Here is a 19,891-nt window from a genome sequence, read left to right on the forward strand (position 1 = left end):
CTTATTCATTTACCTATCAAACTTATGGGAAAGTGAGATGTATAATTTGATTTCTAGCTTGAAGATATGTGAGAGCATGTGGTACTAATTAGCATATCAGAGAAATTTATGGAAGCAGTGATGTTGATAAATCATAAATTCAACTTATATTGATAGATATAATATTAGTTATGTTTTATAAATAAATAGTGGATTGCCTCCCATTGATTCCAGAGGAATTCCTGTGTTCAGTTGATAGAAAAGATTCTTGAGTGTCAGTGTAACTAAGTAAATTCACACATGACACATAACATTCAAAGTGAATAAAATTAGTTTTCTGATGCTCTTGTCTGTGAGTAAATATCAGTTAATAGAATGCCATGGTGGTCATTTGCCAAGCAGTCTATAACAGCTCATGAGAGAAGAACAAACTCAACATACAATTGTAATGGGACAGAAGCACTGCACTGTCTTGAAGAGCCACTGTTAATGTTAATCTCGGCTGCATAGGATTTATGAATCCTATGTTGCAGATGTCAGATTTTACTCGCCATTAAGATCCAGAGATTAGTGGTAGCTGCACAGCACCAAACATTTAAGATACTGATAGTTCAGTTAGTTACATGCTCCATGGATTAATAGACTGATATACTGTAATATGTGGAATGGGTAATTTTACAGGCTATTTCAAATAATTTATGTTTAAATATGATCCATGATGAGCATTTTCAGATCAATTTACATTACAGCAAAAATATTTATTTAGCACAAAATGTAAGTATCCAGCTCATTTACATTACATAAGTTTCTAAATATTTTTCAGCTGAATACGAGTTGCTCAGAAGAAACCTTTCCAGTTTGCCTCTAATTTAGCTTTGCTGTCTGTCAGGTGCAGTACAATAAGATTTTACTAAATGGGGAAAACATGCTGAAAACAATGTATGAGGGGATAAGGAGCAAAACAGGTCATGTTGACATATGGCCAGAAATACATCTGAAGAGAGTTACACCCTCTAGAAGGTGGAGATAAAAGGTCATTGATAGTGTAGGTGTCAATGATTGAAATCAAACCACGCAAGTGGGAATGATCTGTCTACACTAGTGTTTTAGCTCCAAATTTAATAGGGCATGAGCTGGTGCACCATTATGTAGTACCGGCATTACCTTCCATACCACAAATGGCACACCTCCCAGAACAGGAGGCGGGGTCACCTGCCGGAAGTGCAGATATGTGCCACCTGTGAGATGCTGTGGAAGGATGAATGGCCCCAGTTGCAGCTGAATTGGTGCTGATGGTTCACTGCTACCATACCATGGGGACTATGTAGCCCACAGGTGGGTGTTGTGAAAGCTGACTATACTGTCCCTTGTAGAGGTAGCCTCATCTGTGAATAGGATGGATGACAGAAATCGCAGAAACATGATGGCCTGTATGACGAACCAATGGCAAAACCATCACTTCAGAGGCAAACCCATAGATAATAAGTCCTGCATACGTCGTAAGTGTTACGGATAGTGACAGTTGTCGTAAAGAATGTTTCACATGGTTAGTATTTTGTTAGCCTCCTTCTAGCTACAATGCAGTGCTTAAATCTTGCACAGAGTCAATCATAAACCTTTTGAGTGTAGCTCATTAAAAGATGTTGTCAGTAATAAAAACTAAACCAACGACCTTTCGTCATATCAGTTGTATCCCACGTGTACTTAGTGAGGCACCATCAGTGACTGGCTGCATGGTGATGATGTGTGAGAGGAAGCCTGGTGAATGATACCTCATTCCAAGCTCGGGTTTCTGCATAAAGTTCCTGGTTGGTTCTATCTGGTGCTGCGGATGCAACATAGGTCCTAATTTGTTCCGGAGTCACCAGCAATGGCTGATTATGTGATGCAGTTGTCTGGATGGTGTGATAGTGGTTGGCTGATGCTGTTGCCTAGAGTATGCAATGTTGATGTTTCAAGATGGTGATGATAATGATTTACTTAGTCCAGCACAAGTTCTGAGGTGGGATATGAAGATGCTGGTAATAATTATGCTGCTTCATTAAGTTGTTATGATATTCATTGTGGTGGAGGTGCATGGGAAAGAGATGCAGGTCTGTGGTTAGAGTGTAACTGAATGGTGTTGGGGTTGAAGCTTTAGGGTCTCAGGGTTGTGCCTGTACACAGAGGGGCAAATGTGGGAAAATGTATGATTTGTTATATGCGTGATCTATATGGGAATTTATAAGTGAGAGAACGCAAAACAAATAGAGGTGAAGAGAAGGAGGGATGTAATATTACATCTGTGGCAGCATTCAATGGTTGATGAAATGGAGAAGTGACCGAATATTAATGGGCACAAGCCTGCAGATGGAATAAGATTTATAATGGAGATATAGATGGTTAAAGGAGGTGGAAACTTCATTAACTGGTATAGCATGCAAGTCAGTTGGGTCATCAGATATAGGATGTCAGGTGGACCACATTGCACTGGAATACTTGTGGATAAAGATAGAATTTGAAAGGGGCAAATATCCACACCACATAGTTCAAGGTGAATAGGGGGTCTTTTTGTGTATAGAGTAGGGAAAGATATGATTTCCATTTTTTTTATTATTAGTAATTTGTACCTATTATGATTATTATTTTGAATGGTCACTAAGTATATTTTTAGCTTAGTTTTGGATTGGGAGTTGATTCTAGTTACTGTAGTGTTCCTAAATCAGATAGGATGGTTTTGGATGCTGGGACACAAGCCGTTGAAAGAGGATGCAGCAATATTTTGCCTCAGTCTTCTTGTAAGGTGATCCTAAACTGCACTAACAAAATTTTAGAAGTTGTTCAAGATAGGGAGAAAATAATCCTGAACAACCTCAGAAATTATTTTCTGCATATCATTAACAACCTCCAAAATTTTGTCAGTGGAGTGCAAATTAACACTGTGGAACTTATTTCCAAGTAGCAGAACCAGTGACCATTGCAATGTCAGAATAGTGGGATGGAAAGCAAGGAAGGCTATGGTGCTAGCATGTTGGATCAGATGAGCACTGGGGCAGATGAATGGTAGGCTAAGTAAGCTTAATGATGCAGAAGCAATTCAATACTTTGGATTAACTGACTAAAATGTGTCCTCAAATATCATAAATTACCTATACCGAAACAAATACTGAACAACTCACCCTTTTTTGTTGGTAAAGTTCATCCCATGTCGTGTCAGTCCTAACAGGGTACTGTATACATAACACTTGTGCTAGTTACACAGTAAGGCAATTCTGATCAATGTCAGATTGACCTGCCAGTCTATTAGCAAGATAAATGTTAACCATCATACTCTTTTTAATTGATGATATAGCATATTATATAAATAACATGCATTTTAAATGTATACCTTTTCATACTATATAAATTTTCTTGTCGTTTTGAGAATGTCTGTAAATGTTCATAATATTATTCAGCATACAGAACAGCTATGCCAAGAATAACTCTTGATTAAGATAAGTAGTAACTGTCATTTTGGTATACATGCAGTAATTGTGGTATGCATGAAAGCATAAGATTAATTATGAAGTCCTGATTTGTTCTGACCTAGCATAATCTTTATTTACCGATATAGTTAGCAACATAAAATTAATATTGTTTAGGTATGTCTGGGACCTGCTGAAACACATGACCAGTTGATCAGCAACAAGATGGGAAATTCACTTATTAGCAAAAATTGTCACTTGTTTCACGAGAAAGGCTCACATTCAAAACATATTGCACAACTATAAACTTGAAAAATGATTTATTGTAGGTTTTCAGACAAATTTAAGAGAGTTGTTCGAATATCCCTGTGTCAGCATCTACACACTTGTCTTTTGTATGAAATGTTTCATAAATACAAATCTTCATAACATATTGGCAAGTCTCTCACCAGATTTTGTTTAGTTAACAAATGCGCTACTGTGGCTGCCATCTTTTACAAAACTTTTCAGTTGTGTCCTCCTTCCATGTGGCAGATATTCAATTAAATCATACATGAGTTCAACACACAAAGGTGGCCCATACATGATGGCACTGTTAACTTTGTCTCATAACAATATCTGTGTTTCAGTTTATCACTATTACAGCAGTTTCATGAGTAGAAAGGTACATGAACTTATTTATTTTTTTCATTTTTGTGATCAATATGTATTCCTCAATTGCAAACAGTATCAAGTCGAAAACAATTGGATGATTATACACTGGTATACCTTTGTAATATGAATATTGTATCAAAAGGAAAACTGTGTTTGGAAAACTACACAATTATGAGAAAGAATTGCTTGCCAGTACTTAAATTCAGAAGACAAAATATCAGTATCCAAATAGGTACATACAGGGTGTAACAGGTTATTGGTGACTGAGTACTGTGTACTGAACAACATCACATCAGTATTTACTTCATTTGCAGACTAATAATTATAGCTATCAGGAGTAGTATGTTTTTAGTGCATGTGGCAAGAGCAAGCCATTAATGCTAATTTTCCCATGGGCACGAGGTCAGGTGTGAACGCAAAATGGTTAGTATACGGGTTGATTATAATTAAAGTTAAACTTTCAAACCGCTGTAGAAATAACACCACTTGTCAGAATGATGTTAAATTGCAACAGAATATTATCAAAGAAGGGGGGAAACGTATGGCAGAAGAAAAATAAATAGTTACAAAATATGGCAATAGATGGCACAGTAAGCATCATAATTTAATAGTGGTTGACTACAAATGACAAATGAATCATACAACAGTGCCTAAGGTGTATGTTTGATGTCAAACAAACTGTACCCTACTCAGTGTGCATGGGTGTACAGGTGTGATACTGTTAGTTACATAATCCCATACACCACGGCAAGGTCATATCACATTGGATGGGAAAATTTGATTTTTAACTGTCCTGAGGCCAAAAACCGCATAAAAAGCATCAGTCACATTGGTTTTTAACCCTAGAATGGACGGACGAAAAAAAGTAACACAAACGGACGGGCTGGGTCTGACAGACCCACCGGTTTATTTATGTTCCGGAATAAGTAAGACTTAAATTTTCAACACCAGTGCTGCTATACTTCTTTTATTGTTTATTAATATTTAAATTTACCATACATTTCTTTGAAAATAATGTTGTATTTCTCCGAAAATCTGAAAGTAAAATTATTCAGTATTTAAAAACGTTCTTGAACATTTAAAACAGTTTTATTTTATTTTTGACAGTTCACGTCCTCACAAGTTATGAAATTAGGATTGTCAAGCATGCTATTACAAAACATTATACATTTTAGTGCATAGCATAATCTAATAAAAAATGGTTTCTCTTGTTACGATATACATATTACTGATCTGTATTTCCTGCACAATCTTCACATAACTTTACAAAATGGGAGAGACGCAGCCACTTTCCACAACTTTTACAAAAATATTTTGTTTTATTGTCTTTGCATTTATAACAATGACCTCATTTTCCTTCTGGAACAACTTCCTTGTCAATGGTAATCCCAGATACACGTGCTGCCAGCTGTCAAATGTTGCTCGGGAGATTCCTCTGGTTAGCTCTCTGTGCCATGTGTTGTTTTATAAGTCCCAAACTGAGTTGCTTGAGAAATATCCTTCTTGAAATATCCAGTCCTATGTTTGCTTTGTATACCACAAATGCATTTATACCAGCAATGTTCTAAATGGCATAAAACATGCACAACGGCCAGCATCTTGTTTGCCTTCCAATGTTATATTCTGAATACATGGCATCAACCACATCCACTCCACTCTTTGTTGAATTGTAGAATGTAATAATTTCTGGCTTCTTCATATTACCGGTTTCTTCATTGATTTTATTGTTTGTATGCATTAAAGACAGCAAAATTACACATTTATTTTTCTTTGGCACATATGACACTAATGTGAAATTGTCGCAAAATGCGAATATGGATTATTGTATTTCTCTTTTCTTGTGAGGCAAGAATTCCAATGGAATTTCTCTTTTATTTTTGAACAGTGTCCCAAGGTTACAGTCTGTGAGCAGTTTTCTTGCAACAGTGCAACTTGTGAACCAGTTGTCAAGGGTAATATTCCTTCCTGTTCAAGTCTGAGCACAACATTGTCAGCTGCGTTACTCACATGGAAGAAGCCTGGAGGTTGTTACCCTACATACACTTCCAAGTTTTTTACATAGTACATTTTTGCATCTGCCAAGATAAATATTTTGATCCTATACTTTCCGGGTTTTGAAGAAATGTACATTCTGAAAGAACAACGTCCCCGAAAAGATAGTAACATCTCGTCCATTGTAAGGTACTCACTTGTTGTGTAATGCCTTCTGCAGTTTTTTGTGAATCCTTCGATAATAACACATACAGGGGCCACTTTATCACTTTTTTTATGTTCCTCTCTTGTGTGAATATTATCTAACCTAACACATCTCAGAAGAAAACGAAATCTTCACAGTGACATACTTGGAGGGAAGATTTCTGTCCCTGTGCCATAAGTGTCCCAAAATTCTTCCATATTCATTTTGCCTCCGTGAAGAATGCCAGAAATGTACAAAAGACCCAAAAATGCCTGGAACTCCTCTTTTTTTCAAGTTCCTTGCAGTATTTCGGTCACTTTTATAAAGTGGTTTTACATGATCTATGTAAGTATTTCTGCTCTCTATTATCAATTCGAGAAAATTGTCGTCTATGAACAGCTTCCAGGCCTCGACAATGTTGTTACCATTTCTGGTTTCCCCACTGACACCAGGCAAATGCATAATTATATTGTGTGATCTGGTACGTACATTTTGGTTGGGAACCTTTTTCTAACATTTAGTTCGTCCATCTCTCAACAAATAGTAAGGTGATGATTCACTGGAAGAGGGACCGGAACCAACCACACTAGCTGATACAGAATCTCGAGATGCATTAGTGAGTGTACTCAAGTTTGTCGCAGGAATAACGACATTATCGTCGCTGTCGAGCTGTTTGTCGCTCATTTCGCTTTCTGTGTTGTGAACACTTTCGGGAATAAAATCAGGATCTACATCCAAATATCATTATCACTTTCTAATAACAGTTTTTCAATTTCTTCATCACTTAGAGGATACTGCCAGGCCATTTTCGAGCAGTTTTATTGCTTGCAGTCAGTATAACATGAAGTGTGCATAAGCAGAAAAAGCTAACATAAACAGACGGGCTAGGTCTCTCAGACGCACAACACGCTTCCCTCCACATCAACAATCAACTGGCGAACAAAGAAAAATGATGACACAAGCAGTGTCCTCTACAGACATTAACTGAAAGCTACAATGGATGGCTGACTCGCAAGTAGTGTACTCTTGTGGATATTTTTAAAACTAAATCCGCTTAGGTCTGAGAGACCCAGCCCATCCATTCTAGGGTCAATTGTCCTGAGGCCAAAAACCACATAAAAAGCATCAATCAAAATCAAATCGGATTGTTAATTTCCTTGCGACTGGCACAAAACATGTTTTCTGCAACAAGCTGAAATCGAGAAATAGCATGTTCCACAACTAATCAAAGTGTTTCCAAAGTCACATTCAGAATGTGTTTCGCAATGCAGCTAAGTTTGCAATCTGAACTCAAAACCTTTCAGATAGCCCCACAGCCAAAAGTCACATGGATTAAGATCAGGTAATCGGAACAGCCAGGCTGTAGGGAAATGGCAGCTGATAATTCTAGCATTTCCGAAATGGTGCTTCAGCAGCTGCTTTACTGGATTTGTAATGTGCAGAAGTGTGCCATCTTGCATAAAAGATCCCATCCACACATCCACGTTGTTGGAGAGGTGGAATGACGTGGTTCCGCAAAAGACACTCATAGCGCTTACCAGTGACAGTACAGGTAACAGGACCGAAAGCACCTGTCTCTTCAAAAAAATATGGCCCTATGATAAATGATGCCATAAGCCCACACCACACAATGATCTTTTCAGGATGAAGTAGTACTGGTTGATTAGTGTGTGGATTTTCCGTTGCTCATATTTGACAATTCTGTGTATTGACATATCCTGTGGTGTTCATCTGTCCACAAAATCTTCCACAGCCAACCAGTGTCCACTTCCATACGAGCAAGAAATTCTAAAGCAAAGGTCTGTCTTGCTGGCACTTCAACAGGAAGCAAGTCGTGCACATGGGTGATTTTGAATGAGTAACAAAGAAGGATGTTTCGTAGGATTTTAGACTCTGTGCTCATGGGTATGTTCAGTGTTTGGGCAATTCTCCATGCACTACACAGTTGCACACCACCATTAATCTCCTCCTGCATTGCTGTGGCCACTGCTTCCACTGACGTTGAATCAGTTTGTTTTCTCCCTCTACCAGGTTGCGCACCAAAAGAACCCGTTTTTTCTGATTTCGGAATCTGTTCTCCAGACCCACAGCAGTCATCAGACCAACACCTTTTTTCAAACCCTTCAGTGTCCTGAACTGCAGAGCGATGTGTGCACAGTCATCATTCTTGTAATACAGCTTTATAAGCAGAGTGCGATCCTGCATTGAGACAGCCATGGTGAACATTGTAGATGTGAAAGGAGGAAAAGCCTGTACCTGGCATGATTATACCAACTTCAAGGGGTCATGCACATGATAGGTGTTTTCATTTACGTATTCTGACACATACAGCGCCATCTATCGATCAATTTTCACACTACTTTTTTTCTTTTGCCATACGTTTTCCCCCTTTTCCGATAATATTCCGTTGCAATTTGACATCATTCTGACTAGTAGTGTTATTTCTACAGCATTTTGAAAGTTTAACTTTAATTATAATCACCCTGTATGTTGACAGGTGTTGTCGACTTAGTGGTGCAGTTATGACCAAGCAGAAAACATCAGGTCATAAAGTTTGTGACATGTTTGTGGGAAGACTGTTCAATGCAAAGAAAAACAACCAACCCACTGATGTGTGCATGTATTAAGGTACCACATATAAAAGTATCTGCATGTATACTCATTAACATCCTGTATAAAAATACACTACTCTTGCACAGTTTCTTGAATTAACAGTTCCTTCCTTGGGAAGGTGCAAGGGATTGTTCGAGTAAGGCTAGAAAAGAAGGCAGGTCACCGAGACCCCAGGATGTGAGGGACACGTCTATTTTGGCAATGAGGGGGAGACAAAGACCATTTCTATCCAAGATTGTGGTTATTTATGAAACATGGGTCCATCACTTGTGTCCTGGAGCATAAGAAATAAGTATGCAGTGACTGCATCTTCTCCATACCCCAATAGAGCTCACTTCACTAAACTATAAAATGTGATATATTTTATTTGCTGGACATGACCCTTGGCTTCTGGAGTAAGTGCATGTTTTCTTTGATGACTATACATTTTGCTTCTGGATTGGCTGGAAACTGGTAGCAGCCATTAACACCTCCTACCATAAAATATTACAAAAATACTAAAGTCGTCAAATGCTGTTCATGTGGTATGTTGTCTACCTAGGTGGTTTTGTTGCACAACTTTTCCCAGCCTTCCTGTTTGGCGGTCCCCAATCATCCTGACTGAGACACTGGCAGTTATTGCCACTGAGAACTGACCTCATGGGCTATCAGCCCACATCAGAGCGTACAATGAATTTACAGAATAGTCCAGAACACTCATATTTAGCAGATAGTACACCTGATAAAAAAAATTAGTTACCTGCAGGAGATATCATGCAAATACTGTGTAACATCACCTCTAGCCTTAATAATGGGCTCAGTACGGCAATGAAGAGGTCTGCAAGTTTCTACAGGCATGTTGTATACAGCTGAAGCCACTCTCCGATGCTTAGATGTTGTAAGAGCTACCAAGCTCAAGGGTGTTACTTGCTATGTTTCAGTAGTTCCAGACATTTTATATAGCATTAAGATTTGGTGAATAATGGGCCAGTTGAGGTGGGATAGGATGCCAGTGTGTCCACCAAACCAGCCCTCTGAATTCAGCTGTTATGATCTTGGAAGACAGGAGTGTTCACAACATACTTATCATGAATGTGCAGAATAAAGGGCATCCCTTGGCAACTGAAAGTGTTGAAATAAGCATCCTATTTTCATGTTCACAATAACCTGTATGTGGCAATCATTTTTGATAACATTATTGGAAGCACAGCAATCTATATCAAAATTAACAAGAAATGACAGGAAATAATCAGTCTTGCACGCAAACTTGTGTACGTGTGAGCCCAAGTCATGACACGAAAATTACTCCCAAAACATCACGGAACCACCTAAGACCTGAACTACATCCTCCAAGCCAAATGCCTCACTGCACCATTGGTGCACTCAAAACCTTGCATAACTTAAAAAGAGGCTGAATTACAACTAGTCAGATCACACTACACAACTCCATTCAGAAACCATGTCATGACATGGTTCTTGGATAAGAGAAAATCTCTTGTGCACTCACTGAGCTGTATTTGACACTATTGTTGATTAGTTCTTGAGAAACACTAGTAAACTCTTAGCTGCTGACAATGTTGAAAGATTGCGGATAAAATGCTTACAATAGCATGCACTTGTCCACAACAGTCTCTTTGTTGTTCTTAACAACTGTTGTAGATGTAAAATGTTTGATATTTTTTCACCTCTCATCGACATAGAATGTAAAAACTTTGTATCTCAGAAACAAAACGAAACTATTTTTATTGCATTGTTAGGTGTAAACCTTGAATTTCAACTGTTTGTAAGACAACAAGAGGTAATGGTTTATGTGCTGTGATCTGGTGAAGGAAAAAAGAAACCTCATACATTGTTAGGCAACCATATTAAGTGAGACAACCATGCGTGACTTTTCTAGGATTCGAGATTTTCATTACAAGCCGATGTTATGTCTTATCATGCTTATCCGTGTCTTTGGCACTAAATGTGTACCCACAGTATCACCAGTAGCCCACCAGTCGTCATATAAAATTAAACACAGCATGAATAAACATTTGTTCTGCAAATACAGCTCCTGTCTCTTTCCTTGCCTCTTTGAAATAATGAAGCAAATAGTTCAAAACTAGAGTGCAAGGAGAAAGCAAAGAGAAAGTGTTATGGTGATTATTCTCATAATAGTCCCAAGTTGAAACATGCTGGACAATTTCTTTGCTAAATGAGGAACATTATACATTTGATGAAATCAAGAAACATTCTTTTCCTAAACCCATTCTCAAAATTTATTTTACATCCCAGTTTCTGTTTTAACTTAATCTTTTTTTTTTTTTTTTTTTAAACATGTGGTTCTATACATCAACCTTTGACCATAATTGAGCTAAAGTTCAACTTTCTAGCTTTATGTGGAACCGAGATTGCTAAACTTAAATAAGAAAGTGATTGAAAGAAGCTGTTAAGTTTGTTTTTTAATTTTTTTTTATTATTTTGATGCACAACTGTTTATAAATTAAAAGAGGTATGAAAATAAACTGTGACACTTCTGTTTCAAATGACTAAGAGTAAACAAGGAAAGGCTCACGGAAATGCAGTAAGGTTGGTGTGGGCACCTCGTTCATCTGTCATGAAATTACCGCAACACCTTATAAAATTCAGCAAGTATTAACTTGAAATCATTGCAGCTGGAACTGCCTTGGCTTATGCTGGGCAGTCTGGTAGAATGGATGTCACATCTGCTAACTTCCGGCATTATACAGTGTTTTAAGATTGATAAATTAAGATTGAATGTTAGTAAGTCTTGTGATCACAAGTGGAACTTGTAGACTAGCTTTCTCAATGTCTTATCAATGGCTCTCACCCCACTTCACCTCTCTGCTGCAAGTACACAACACAATGATGATAGGTTTACAGGCAATTCTAAAGGCTAAGATGATCAGCTCTCAAATTGTAGGAAGAATTGTATAGTACAACACTAGTATTCAGACTAGCCTTAAGAGTGATAATTCTTGTACTTTTAAGCTTGTTTTAGAGTGAATTACTAAAATAAAAAGAGAAATTTAACATTAAGGCACTAAGATCACCATAAACTAAGCTCATATAACTGCATGCTGAATGTAGTTAACTTATGGTCTGGATGAACAGCACTTCTCGTACTAAAAGTTTTGTGTGGTAGAACTAGCCCAGCATTTACCTCTGTAGATATGCAGAACTGCCTAAATACCACTTCCAGGTTGGTCGGTACATCAGCCCTTGTCATTAACATACTGGCTGCCACATGCTTATTGATGGATGTTTCATCACCAAGCCGGGCCAGTCACACAGTGTAAGGCTCTGCTGGGCTGGCAGTGGCCACAAGGTAGTCAACATGTTAGTCAATGAGGTTGGTCCAGGGCCAGCACACCTCCCTGCATTCAGGAAGCAGGCACTTTAATGAACTCAGCTAACTGGACAGGTCAGCAAATGGAAGCAACCAGGAGCGTGTGTAGAGAAGGCTGACATGATTGGTCACAGGTTTGTTTGACCCTTGGGAGAGTGTCACAGAGATGTTGAAAGAACTGAACTGGCACATTCTTCAGGAAGATGCTAATTAGCACATGCAAGCTTCCTTGAAAGTTTCTAGAGCCAACATTAAGTGATGAATCTAAGACCACAGTATTGGTCGACCACAATATTATTGCACCTGAGAATGAGGACACTTCAGTCAGCTTACACGAGTTTTTTCATGATGACATGCTGAACCACTTGCTGTTATAAGCACAACTGTCCTGAATGCATTCACCGTGCAAAGTGTATTCCTTAGTCACCACTCTACTTGTTTACTATAACGTCACCATGTGTCTCCAGTAACAACCACTGCAGGCCATGTGCAATAATATTGTGGTGGTGTAGTACTCATAGGAATCACAAAGACAAATAAGACTAACTGCAGTAGGCCCAGAGGCATTTAAGCAGTCATGTCTTCCTAATCACCACACTCCACAGTGATTTGTAAATTATTATACAGCAGAATAGCTACCTTTCCAAACATCAGCTTGTGTGTTGTATGTGTTTACCAATTGATAAATAATGCAGCAAATAAAGGAGGTTTGATTTTGTATTTGTTTTCAGACATTGATATTTGTTTACTACGTAGTCATTTTTCTGCCTACAGTGATAATCTTACTAAAACCTTTTATCTAATATCTAATCAACACTATTCATTGAAATTTAATTCTACACAACCAAACCAGCACATTGTGCAGTCTTTATTAAAAGACTAGTGCATTTGTTTAAAAAAATTATATAAATCACCATGCACTTCTCTCCCTGTTATTATTCTGCCTTGTTACTCCATGCCTTACATTCCCAATCACAGTTTTCATTTACTGGAATAAAATATGTCTCCCTTTAGGCTCATTTCCCTCTGTGCATAAATTTAAATGCTTCCATATTACAAATATTGAACTGAAATGTTTCCCCACTTTCAGAGAATGATTTATTCTAAATGTCTCAGCAATGTTTTTCTATGTGCTGTCATTGCGTTTTGCTCTTTTCGTGCTTACATGCATTACGCTGTTAATCGCTTATCTGCCATTTTTCATGCTTTTAAAACATGCTCCAACTGCATTTAAAGCTGCTTGGTTGAGTTAACTGATGGAATGCATAATTTTTAACATAAGATAAGTAAATAAAAAAAGTTTGACACCATTTGTTGCAGACTTTTACTACTGTAAACATAAAAATCTGGTATTGAGGGAAAAAAAACTCCTTCCACCAATATTTTTCAATGGTAACTGTCTTTCAAATACCTTCCATAGATCTTTCATTGTAGTATCTTAAGTCTGCCCATACTCTCACTTTTCATACATTCAGTGTCACCACAAACATGTCTCAAAACAGAATATGATAAAGCTACATTCTGATCTGTGTAATATATTGACCAAGACTCATGGCAATCACCAGCTGTGCGACTTATTTGGGCCAAAGTCTAAACAAACAAACTAGATCCATCTTGCATTTTGTAGCAATAACTACAGTCTAGCATGCCAGTTAAGATTCAAAGAAACATCTAGTTTATTTTTGTTTACATTTTGCCACAGAGGTTCTCCACTCCCCATAATACACACTTAAAATGTTAAAAACAAAATACATGTTCACAAACAGGATAAAGATCTGCAGACAATTGCATGCAACTAATAGGTGAAGATATAAAAAAATTAATGAAGAGGATGTTAATCAGTGGCCGCAGAGAAGACGGCAGGCAGAAAAACTCTGACACTGCCAATCTTCATCTGATACCAAGGAGAAGATTGGCTGGAATTTCTCAGCAAGCTAGAAGACGAAACTTTGGACAAGACCAGCATCAAGCGCAAACCAAGAGACCATCGGCAGTTAAGGCACACCTACAAGGGTTACCATGGCTATGCAGTGAAGACATGGTCTGCAGAGGACTGCTGCGAGCTTGGTTCGGAGAGGTGGCTGTCCGACTGCACAATTGGACAAACAGGAGGAAGCTGCCCCTCTTCATTCTGGCCATAAACACAGCCATGGAGCAACAGAGAAGGGAAGAAGCAGAGAAATTCTATGAGCTGTAAGCTCATGAGCTTCAATGTGCAAGTGGAACCATTACCACCGGGACTTGACACTAAGCCACAGTGCTTTAAGTGTCAGCAGGAAGGCCGTGTGGCAAAATACTGCTGCAACCAGCCAGTATGCATTAAATGCACCGGCAAGCACACCAGCCACACCTGCCCACGGAAAAGAGAAGGCCCCCGGCGTGCACCCACTGCAGCGGGCAACACATCACCAGCTGGCATGGCCTTAGAGCCTTTGCTGGCCATAGCAACACAAACATGGCGATGTCCGGAGAGCTGAAGCAACGTAAGAAGTAATGCAGGAGGAGGCGAAAAGTCAGCAAGATCGCTGCCTTACCTCTGGCACATAACAACAGCAGTCCGACAGCAGCCCCACCTCCGGGCACCCGCCCACCCTCCCAGCCCACCAGTGGCATTGGGGGGGGGCGGGGGGGGGGGGGGGGCGGGGGGTGCAAATGGACATCGTCACCTCCCTGGAAGAAGTAGTATCCCACTTCCAGATGGTGCTCCACACTGAGATGGAAGCAGCCCGCCTCATGCTGAGGGAGTCCTTCTGCAAGTGGATTCGTGAGAATCACAGTTGACCACATAAATGGGCATTGAAGCAGGCATCCCAAATGGAAGCCTGCTCACTCAAGCGCAGGCCACGACAAAGAAGAGAATGGTGACCAACCGAGCCATAAAAATGACCGGTGTTGCTGCAAACCAAGAAGACCAAGAGGTATAAACTAGGGAGTTTGTCAACTGGCACGACAGCTTAGTCAACAATGAGGTGCTAGACAGGACAGCCCCGAGGGTGGAGGATCGAGACAACACAAATCAATGCAACTGTCTCGAATCTGGCGAAGAAAAGAGGCTCAACAACCCATATTTCATAGAGAACTCAAAATGAGGAGACAAGAACAAGAAGAACAATGCCACTGCCAGCCCTATCGCTACCACAGAAGATAGGCCCGCTCCAAAGCGCAAGACAGCAGGAACACCGAAGTGCTGAGAAGACAAAACAAAACAACATAGCGCCTCCACACTGAAGCACTATGAGAAGCAAAAGCTGTCAACACCAGCAGCCCTGGCTGGGTTTTGCAGGTTTTCCTTAGGCTATAAAGTGAATACTGGAGCTGTGCCCCAAACTTTCTGCAAATAAATTCCCAATTGGGAGATATAAGTAGCCCTGCTCCCCTCAGGGAAAGAAATAAATAGAGCCAAAACAGAACTACATACACCCCATGGCTGAATAGTGTTCAAACCCGAAGGCCTTCCTTCCTAAGAGGCATTACACCCAAATGTTGCACTGTCGAGTGAGAGAAAACTAATCTGTTTAACAAACGACAATGGAAGACATACTGAACTCGTGCTGTTGACTATTAATAGATGAAAAGGGGTTTCCTAACTGGAGGGGAATATTCCTGCATGCATTTACACTTCAGTGAAGAGAGATGTGCACCTTGTCATTTAACACTTACGGATGTTTCACTGCCAGGCCAGGCACACAGTGCGCGTCCTGCTGCAGCTGTGTGTGGACAAGTGGCTTTAGGTGGGCAGTTCCGCTGTGGCTGGTGTCAGCCACATGGCAGTCAACATGTTAAAATGACATTTAACAAACTGCCAACAATATTTATGGCAAGGAAAGTTCTGGCAGAATGTAAATATTTTTGAATAAAGGAGGCAGTCCTCTGAATAGCAGAAGCATCAAGTCCTCAAAAGGCTCACAAAGAAATAAAGAAAACTATGCTAGCTTTTGGACAAAACCTTTAATGAGCTTGAGTACGCACACACAATGGAGACATGGTGGAGTGAATTTGGGAGAAGGTGACAGTACAGAGGAAAGGGGAGACATGAGTAGAGGGTGTGGGCTAGCAAAGATTGACACCAAGAGAGATTACGAGAACGGGGGATGTGTTTCCAGGATAACTCCCAGCTACTTAGTTCACAAAATTTGGTTCTGGGTGGGGTGGGGGATCCAGAGGGCACAGATTGTGAAGCAGTCATTGAATTTTAGTATGTTGTGCTAAGCAATGTGTTCTGCCACTGGGTGGTCAACTCTGTTCAGTCCACAATATTTTTTCATTCACCAAGAAACTGAAAAATGGGATTTCTACAGTCCATGAACTAAATTGCTTTCAGTTCCTGTGTATCTTATACTTTATAAGGAGACCTCAAGGACAATCTTCACCAAGTCACCCAACACTGAAATACAGGGTGAAAAGTATTTAAACCGACAAACTCTGGGAGGTTGTAGGGGACATCAAAACAAATATTCTTCCCTAATGTCATTTTTTCCTATGAGGATTATTTAAACCGTTGGAGGCCGTATTACGATATTCAGTTGTCAGAGGGCGTATTACGCTCTTCAGTTGTAGGCAACTGCTGTCCACCAGTGTAGTAGTGCATTGTCTCTGTTTACTAATGGAGCGATACACCTGGAGTGATTACACTGATATGGTTGGTGTGTACTACGTAGCGCACCACAACAGACGAGCTGCACAGCTGGTTTATCAACAATATCCTAATCGCCGTATCCTGCATAATACGACCTTTGCTGCTGTGTACCAATGTCTGCGTCAGACCGGGTCATTCAGCAGATTACCTGGACAGGGACGCCATCGTAAAGTAAGAACTCTGCAATTTGAGGAAGCTGTCTTGTAGCATGTGGAGTGGGATCCTCCAATCAGCACTAGTGCAATTGCACCTAACATGGGGACGAATCAGACAAACGTAAGAACAGTCCTTCGAGAGCAATTGTTACGTCCATTTCACTTACAGCGTGTCCACAACCTAGAACCAGGTGATTATCCACCCAGAGCACAGTTTTCACAGTGGTACCTGGAACAGTGTGAAATGCATCCTACATTTCCATCCTCTGTGTTGTTTACTGATGAAGCAACGTTCGGGCGTGATGGAGTCTTCAGCATGCACAATGCGCATGTTTGGAGTGAGGATAACCCACATTTTTTGAAAATCTACTGTAATTGAAATTGGGTTGCTTTGATGTGTGGTCTCTTGGTCATAAAAAAATGGAAAAGTGTTTGTTGGTTTAATTAATTTGCTGCCAGAGAAATCTTCCTCTACCGGTTTAAATACTCCTTATAGGAAAAAATGACATTAGGAAAAAAATATTTGTTTTGATGTCCCCTACAGCCTCCCAGAGTTTGTTGGTTTAAATACTTTTCTCCCTGTATATCATACTTCAGTGTCAAGCAGACTCCATACAGCTTACACAGAAGTAGACATCTGTGTTGGCCCAATGTTTTGCCTCATTGACAACTTTAAATGATTTCAAGTATCCTAGTTCCAGCATATGCTTTCAAACATTATTGCATTTTCAAAATCTTTCATAACTCTCAGTGAGAAACTATATATTGTATGTATGTATTGAACAGAGGACCTAGAAATGACGGAGACCCCACTGTCACCCCACACTGAACTCAGGGTTATTGTGCAGTTTGGCCCCCAGTTCTGAAGAGTTTTGAAAAGCCACAAAAAGTTTTGTTGAGTATCCTCTAATATTCAGAAAATACAACATGAGAAAAAACTTACCCCAGTAAAAACAAGTACATCAGGAAGGAACCATACCATTAACAACCAATCAGTTTCCACTCCACTCATGAAATATCTGCAAATGACGTAATACAGTACCAAAAGATCTGATGCCAGTTGCAAGAATGCCTCAGAAACTGTGACAAAATAAAATCATTAAATAAAACAGCCCACTGAGAACACTGCAATAATGTCAAAACAAACTATATTTTGCTAACATTTACCTCTGTAACAACTGCTGACAAAATAAACTCTCTCAAAGAACCTATGTGCCCTCAACAAAAGATTTTTCAGTGAAATTTTAAATCAACATTGGGAACAGATCCTTACATCCCTCACAGTAAAGTCTGATACTTGGCAGCAGACCACCAGATAATGTATCAAATACTATCCAGTCAAGTTAGCCAAACAAATTTAGAGTGAAATCATATATATATATATATATATATATATATAAATTTACCCATACTGCAAGGATGTGCGAAATTCAAATTTTCTTTTACTGTATTAACGTACCTAACTTGGGGTGTGTGAAGCTTCTGAAGAAATGCGAAGCAGAGTGAGTCTTGGTGATGAAACCTATGAGTAACTACTCTTGCTATAGTCTCATACATAATAACCACACAAATTCCCAACAAAACTAGCAAAGAGAATTAAGTCATTCATTATTTGTTCATAAGTGATGTGTGTGGAAAGGAGACAAATTGCTGAGATATTCCAAATTCATCTTAAATCAACTTGGGTTAAACAATTTTTGTAACAGTGTCATGGAGCTGTGATTCAGTTGTTTCCACTTTCTTTTGGAAGAAAGTGTTAACAGTTTACAAACATTATTAACAGCTACTTACATTTTTTCCAGCTACTTCTTGCTGAGTGCTATTATTCTGGGATCACTAATTGTTGCTTCATCAGCAGTAACTTTCTACTCATCATATATCAACAGTTATATTCCTGTGTAAGTATATGCCATCACTGTGCAAAATTTTGTACTAAACTTTTCTCCTGTTTCATTGTCTTTAACCCATCAGATTTTGTGTATAGGTTAGATCAACAATTTGCAATGCTTAGTACCTTGTACGATCCACCTTGGACACGCATTGGACCACATCTAGTTGGAGTAGCTACTGGCTACATTGTTATTTATTTGAAAGGGAAGCTCATACTGAAGAAGGTAAATATAACAGCTTATTTGATACTAATGTTAAGATACACTTGATATCCTTTTCTACATGAAATTCAACACATGCTTTTCCTTGAAAGCACTGACTAAAAAAATATTTCACCTCTTATTAAGTGGACATTCTTGCAGCTGGCCACCATTCACATAATGCCAGATGTACACACAATTGTTTGCAGCATGATTTAAAGGCTGTTCCTACAACATAATACTGACAGTGTATCACTCAAGGGCACGTGACCCAACACTGGTCTAGCATAATGAATATAAAATAAATCTTCTGCCGCCGATGTCGATATTTTGTTAGTCAAAAATGAGGTTCCTGAGATCTGTGTGAGCTGCAGAGTACCAAATGTAAAATATTAAACATTGAGTCGTGACTAACCTAGGAACTATATCAACTAAGATAATAGTCTAAGAATGTAAATAATGTATGAAAATGACAATATAAATAATGATTAGTATCTTTTCAATAACATTTATTAAAAGACCATTTGTTTACTTGTTGGATATTTAAATGCCAAGACTACTTTCTGAAGGGTCGAGAGTTACATTGTATTTTCTTGATATAATGCCAAAGGTTGTTCAAAGCATTTTAATAACTGAAGTATTTACGATTTCCCTAAATTGCTGAGGGTAAATGCCGGGAGGGCTCCTTCAAAAGGGCATGGCTACCTTCCTTCTTCAACCTTCCCTGAACTAGGCTTGTGTCCCTTCTCTAATGAGATCATTGGGGCTTTTTAACACTAATCATCATTATCTTCCCCCCCCCCCCCCCTCCCTCCTC

The 19,891-nt window shown here is 39.2% G+C and overlaps 1 protein-coding gene across 1 annotated transcript in view; it reads left to right on the plus strand.

Annotated features, from left to right (window-relative positions):
- Positions 1–19,891, plus strand: part of LOC124722392 (nose resistant to fluoxetine protein 6-like) — a 324,526-nt gene that overhangs the window by 303,170 nt on the left and 1,465 nt on the right. The window contains exons 11-12 of the mRNA XM_047247563.1: positions 18,787–18,882; positions 18,969–19,098. Coding sequence (XP_047103519.1) covers positions 18,787–18,882; positions 18,969–19,098 — 226 coding nt within the window. The remainder of the gene's footprint in view (positions 1–18,786; positions 18,883–18,968; positions 19,099–19,891) is intronic.

This window comes from Schistocerca piceifrons, chromosome X (assembly GCF_021461385.2).
Source record: "Schistocerca piceifrons isolate TAMUIC-IGC-003096 chromosome X, iqSchPice1.1, whole genome shotgun sequence".
NCBI classification, from domain to species: Eukaryota; Metazoa; Arthropoda; class Insecta; order Orthoptera; family Acrididae; genus Schistocerca; species Schistocerca piceifrons.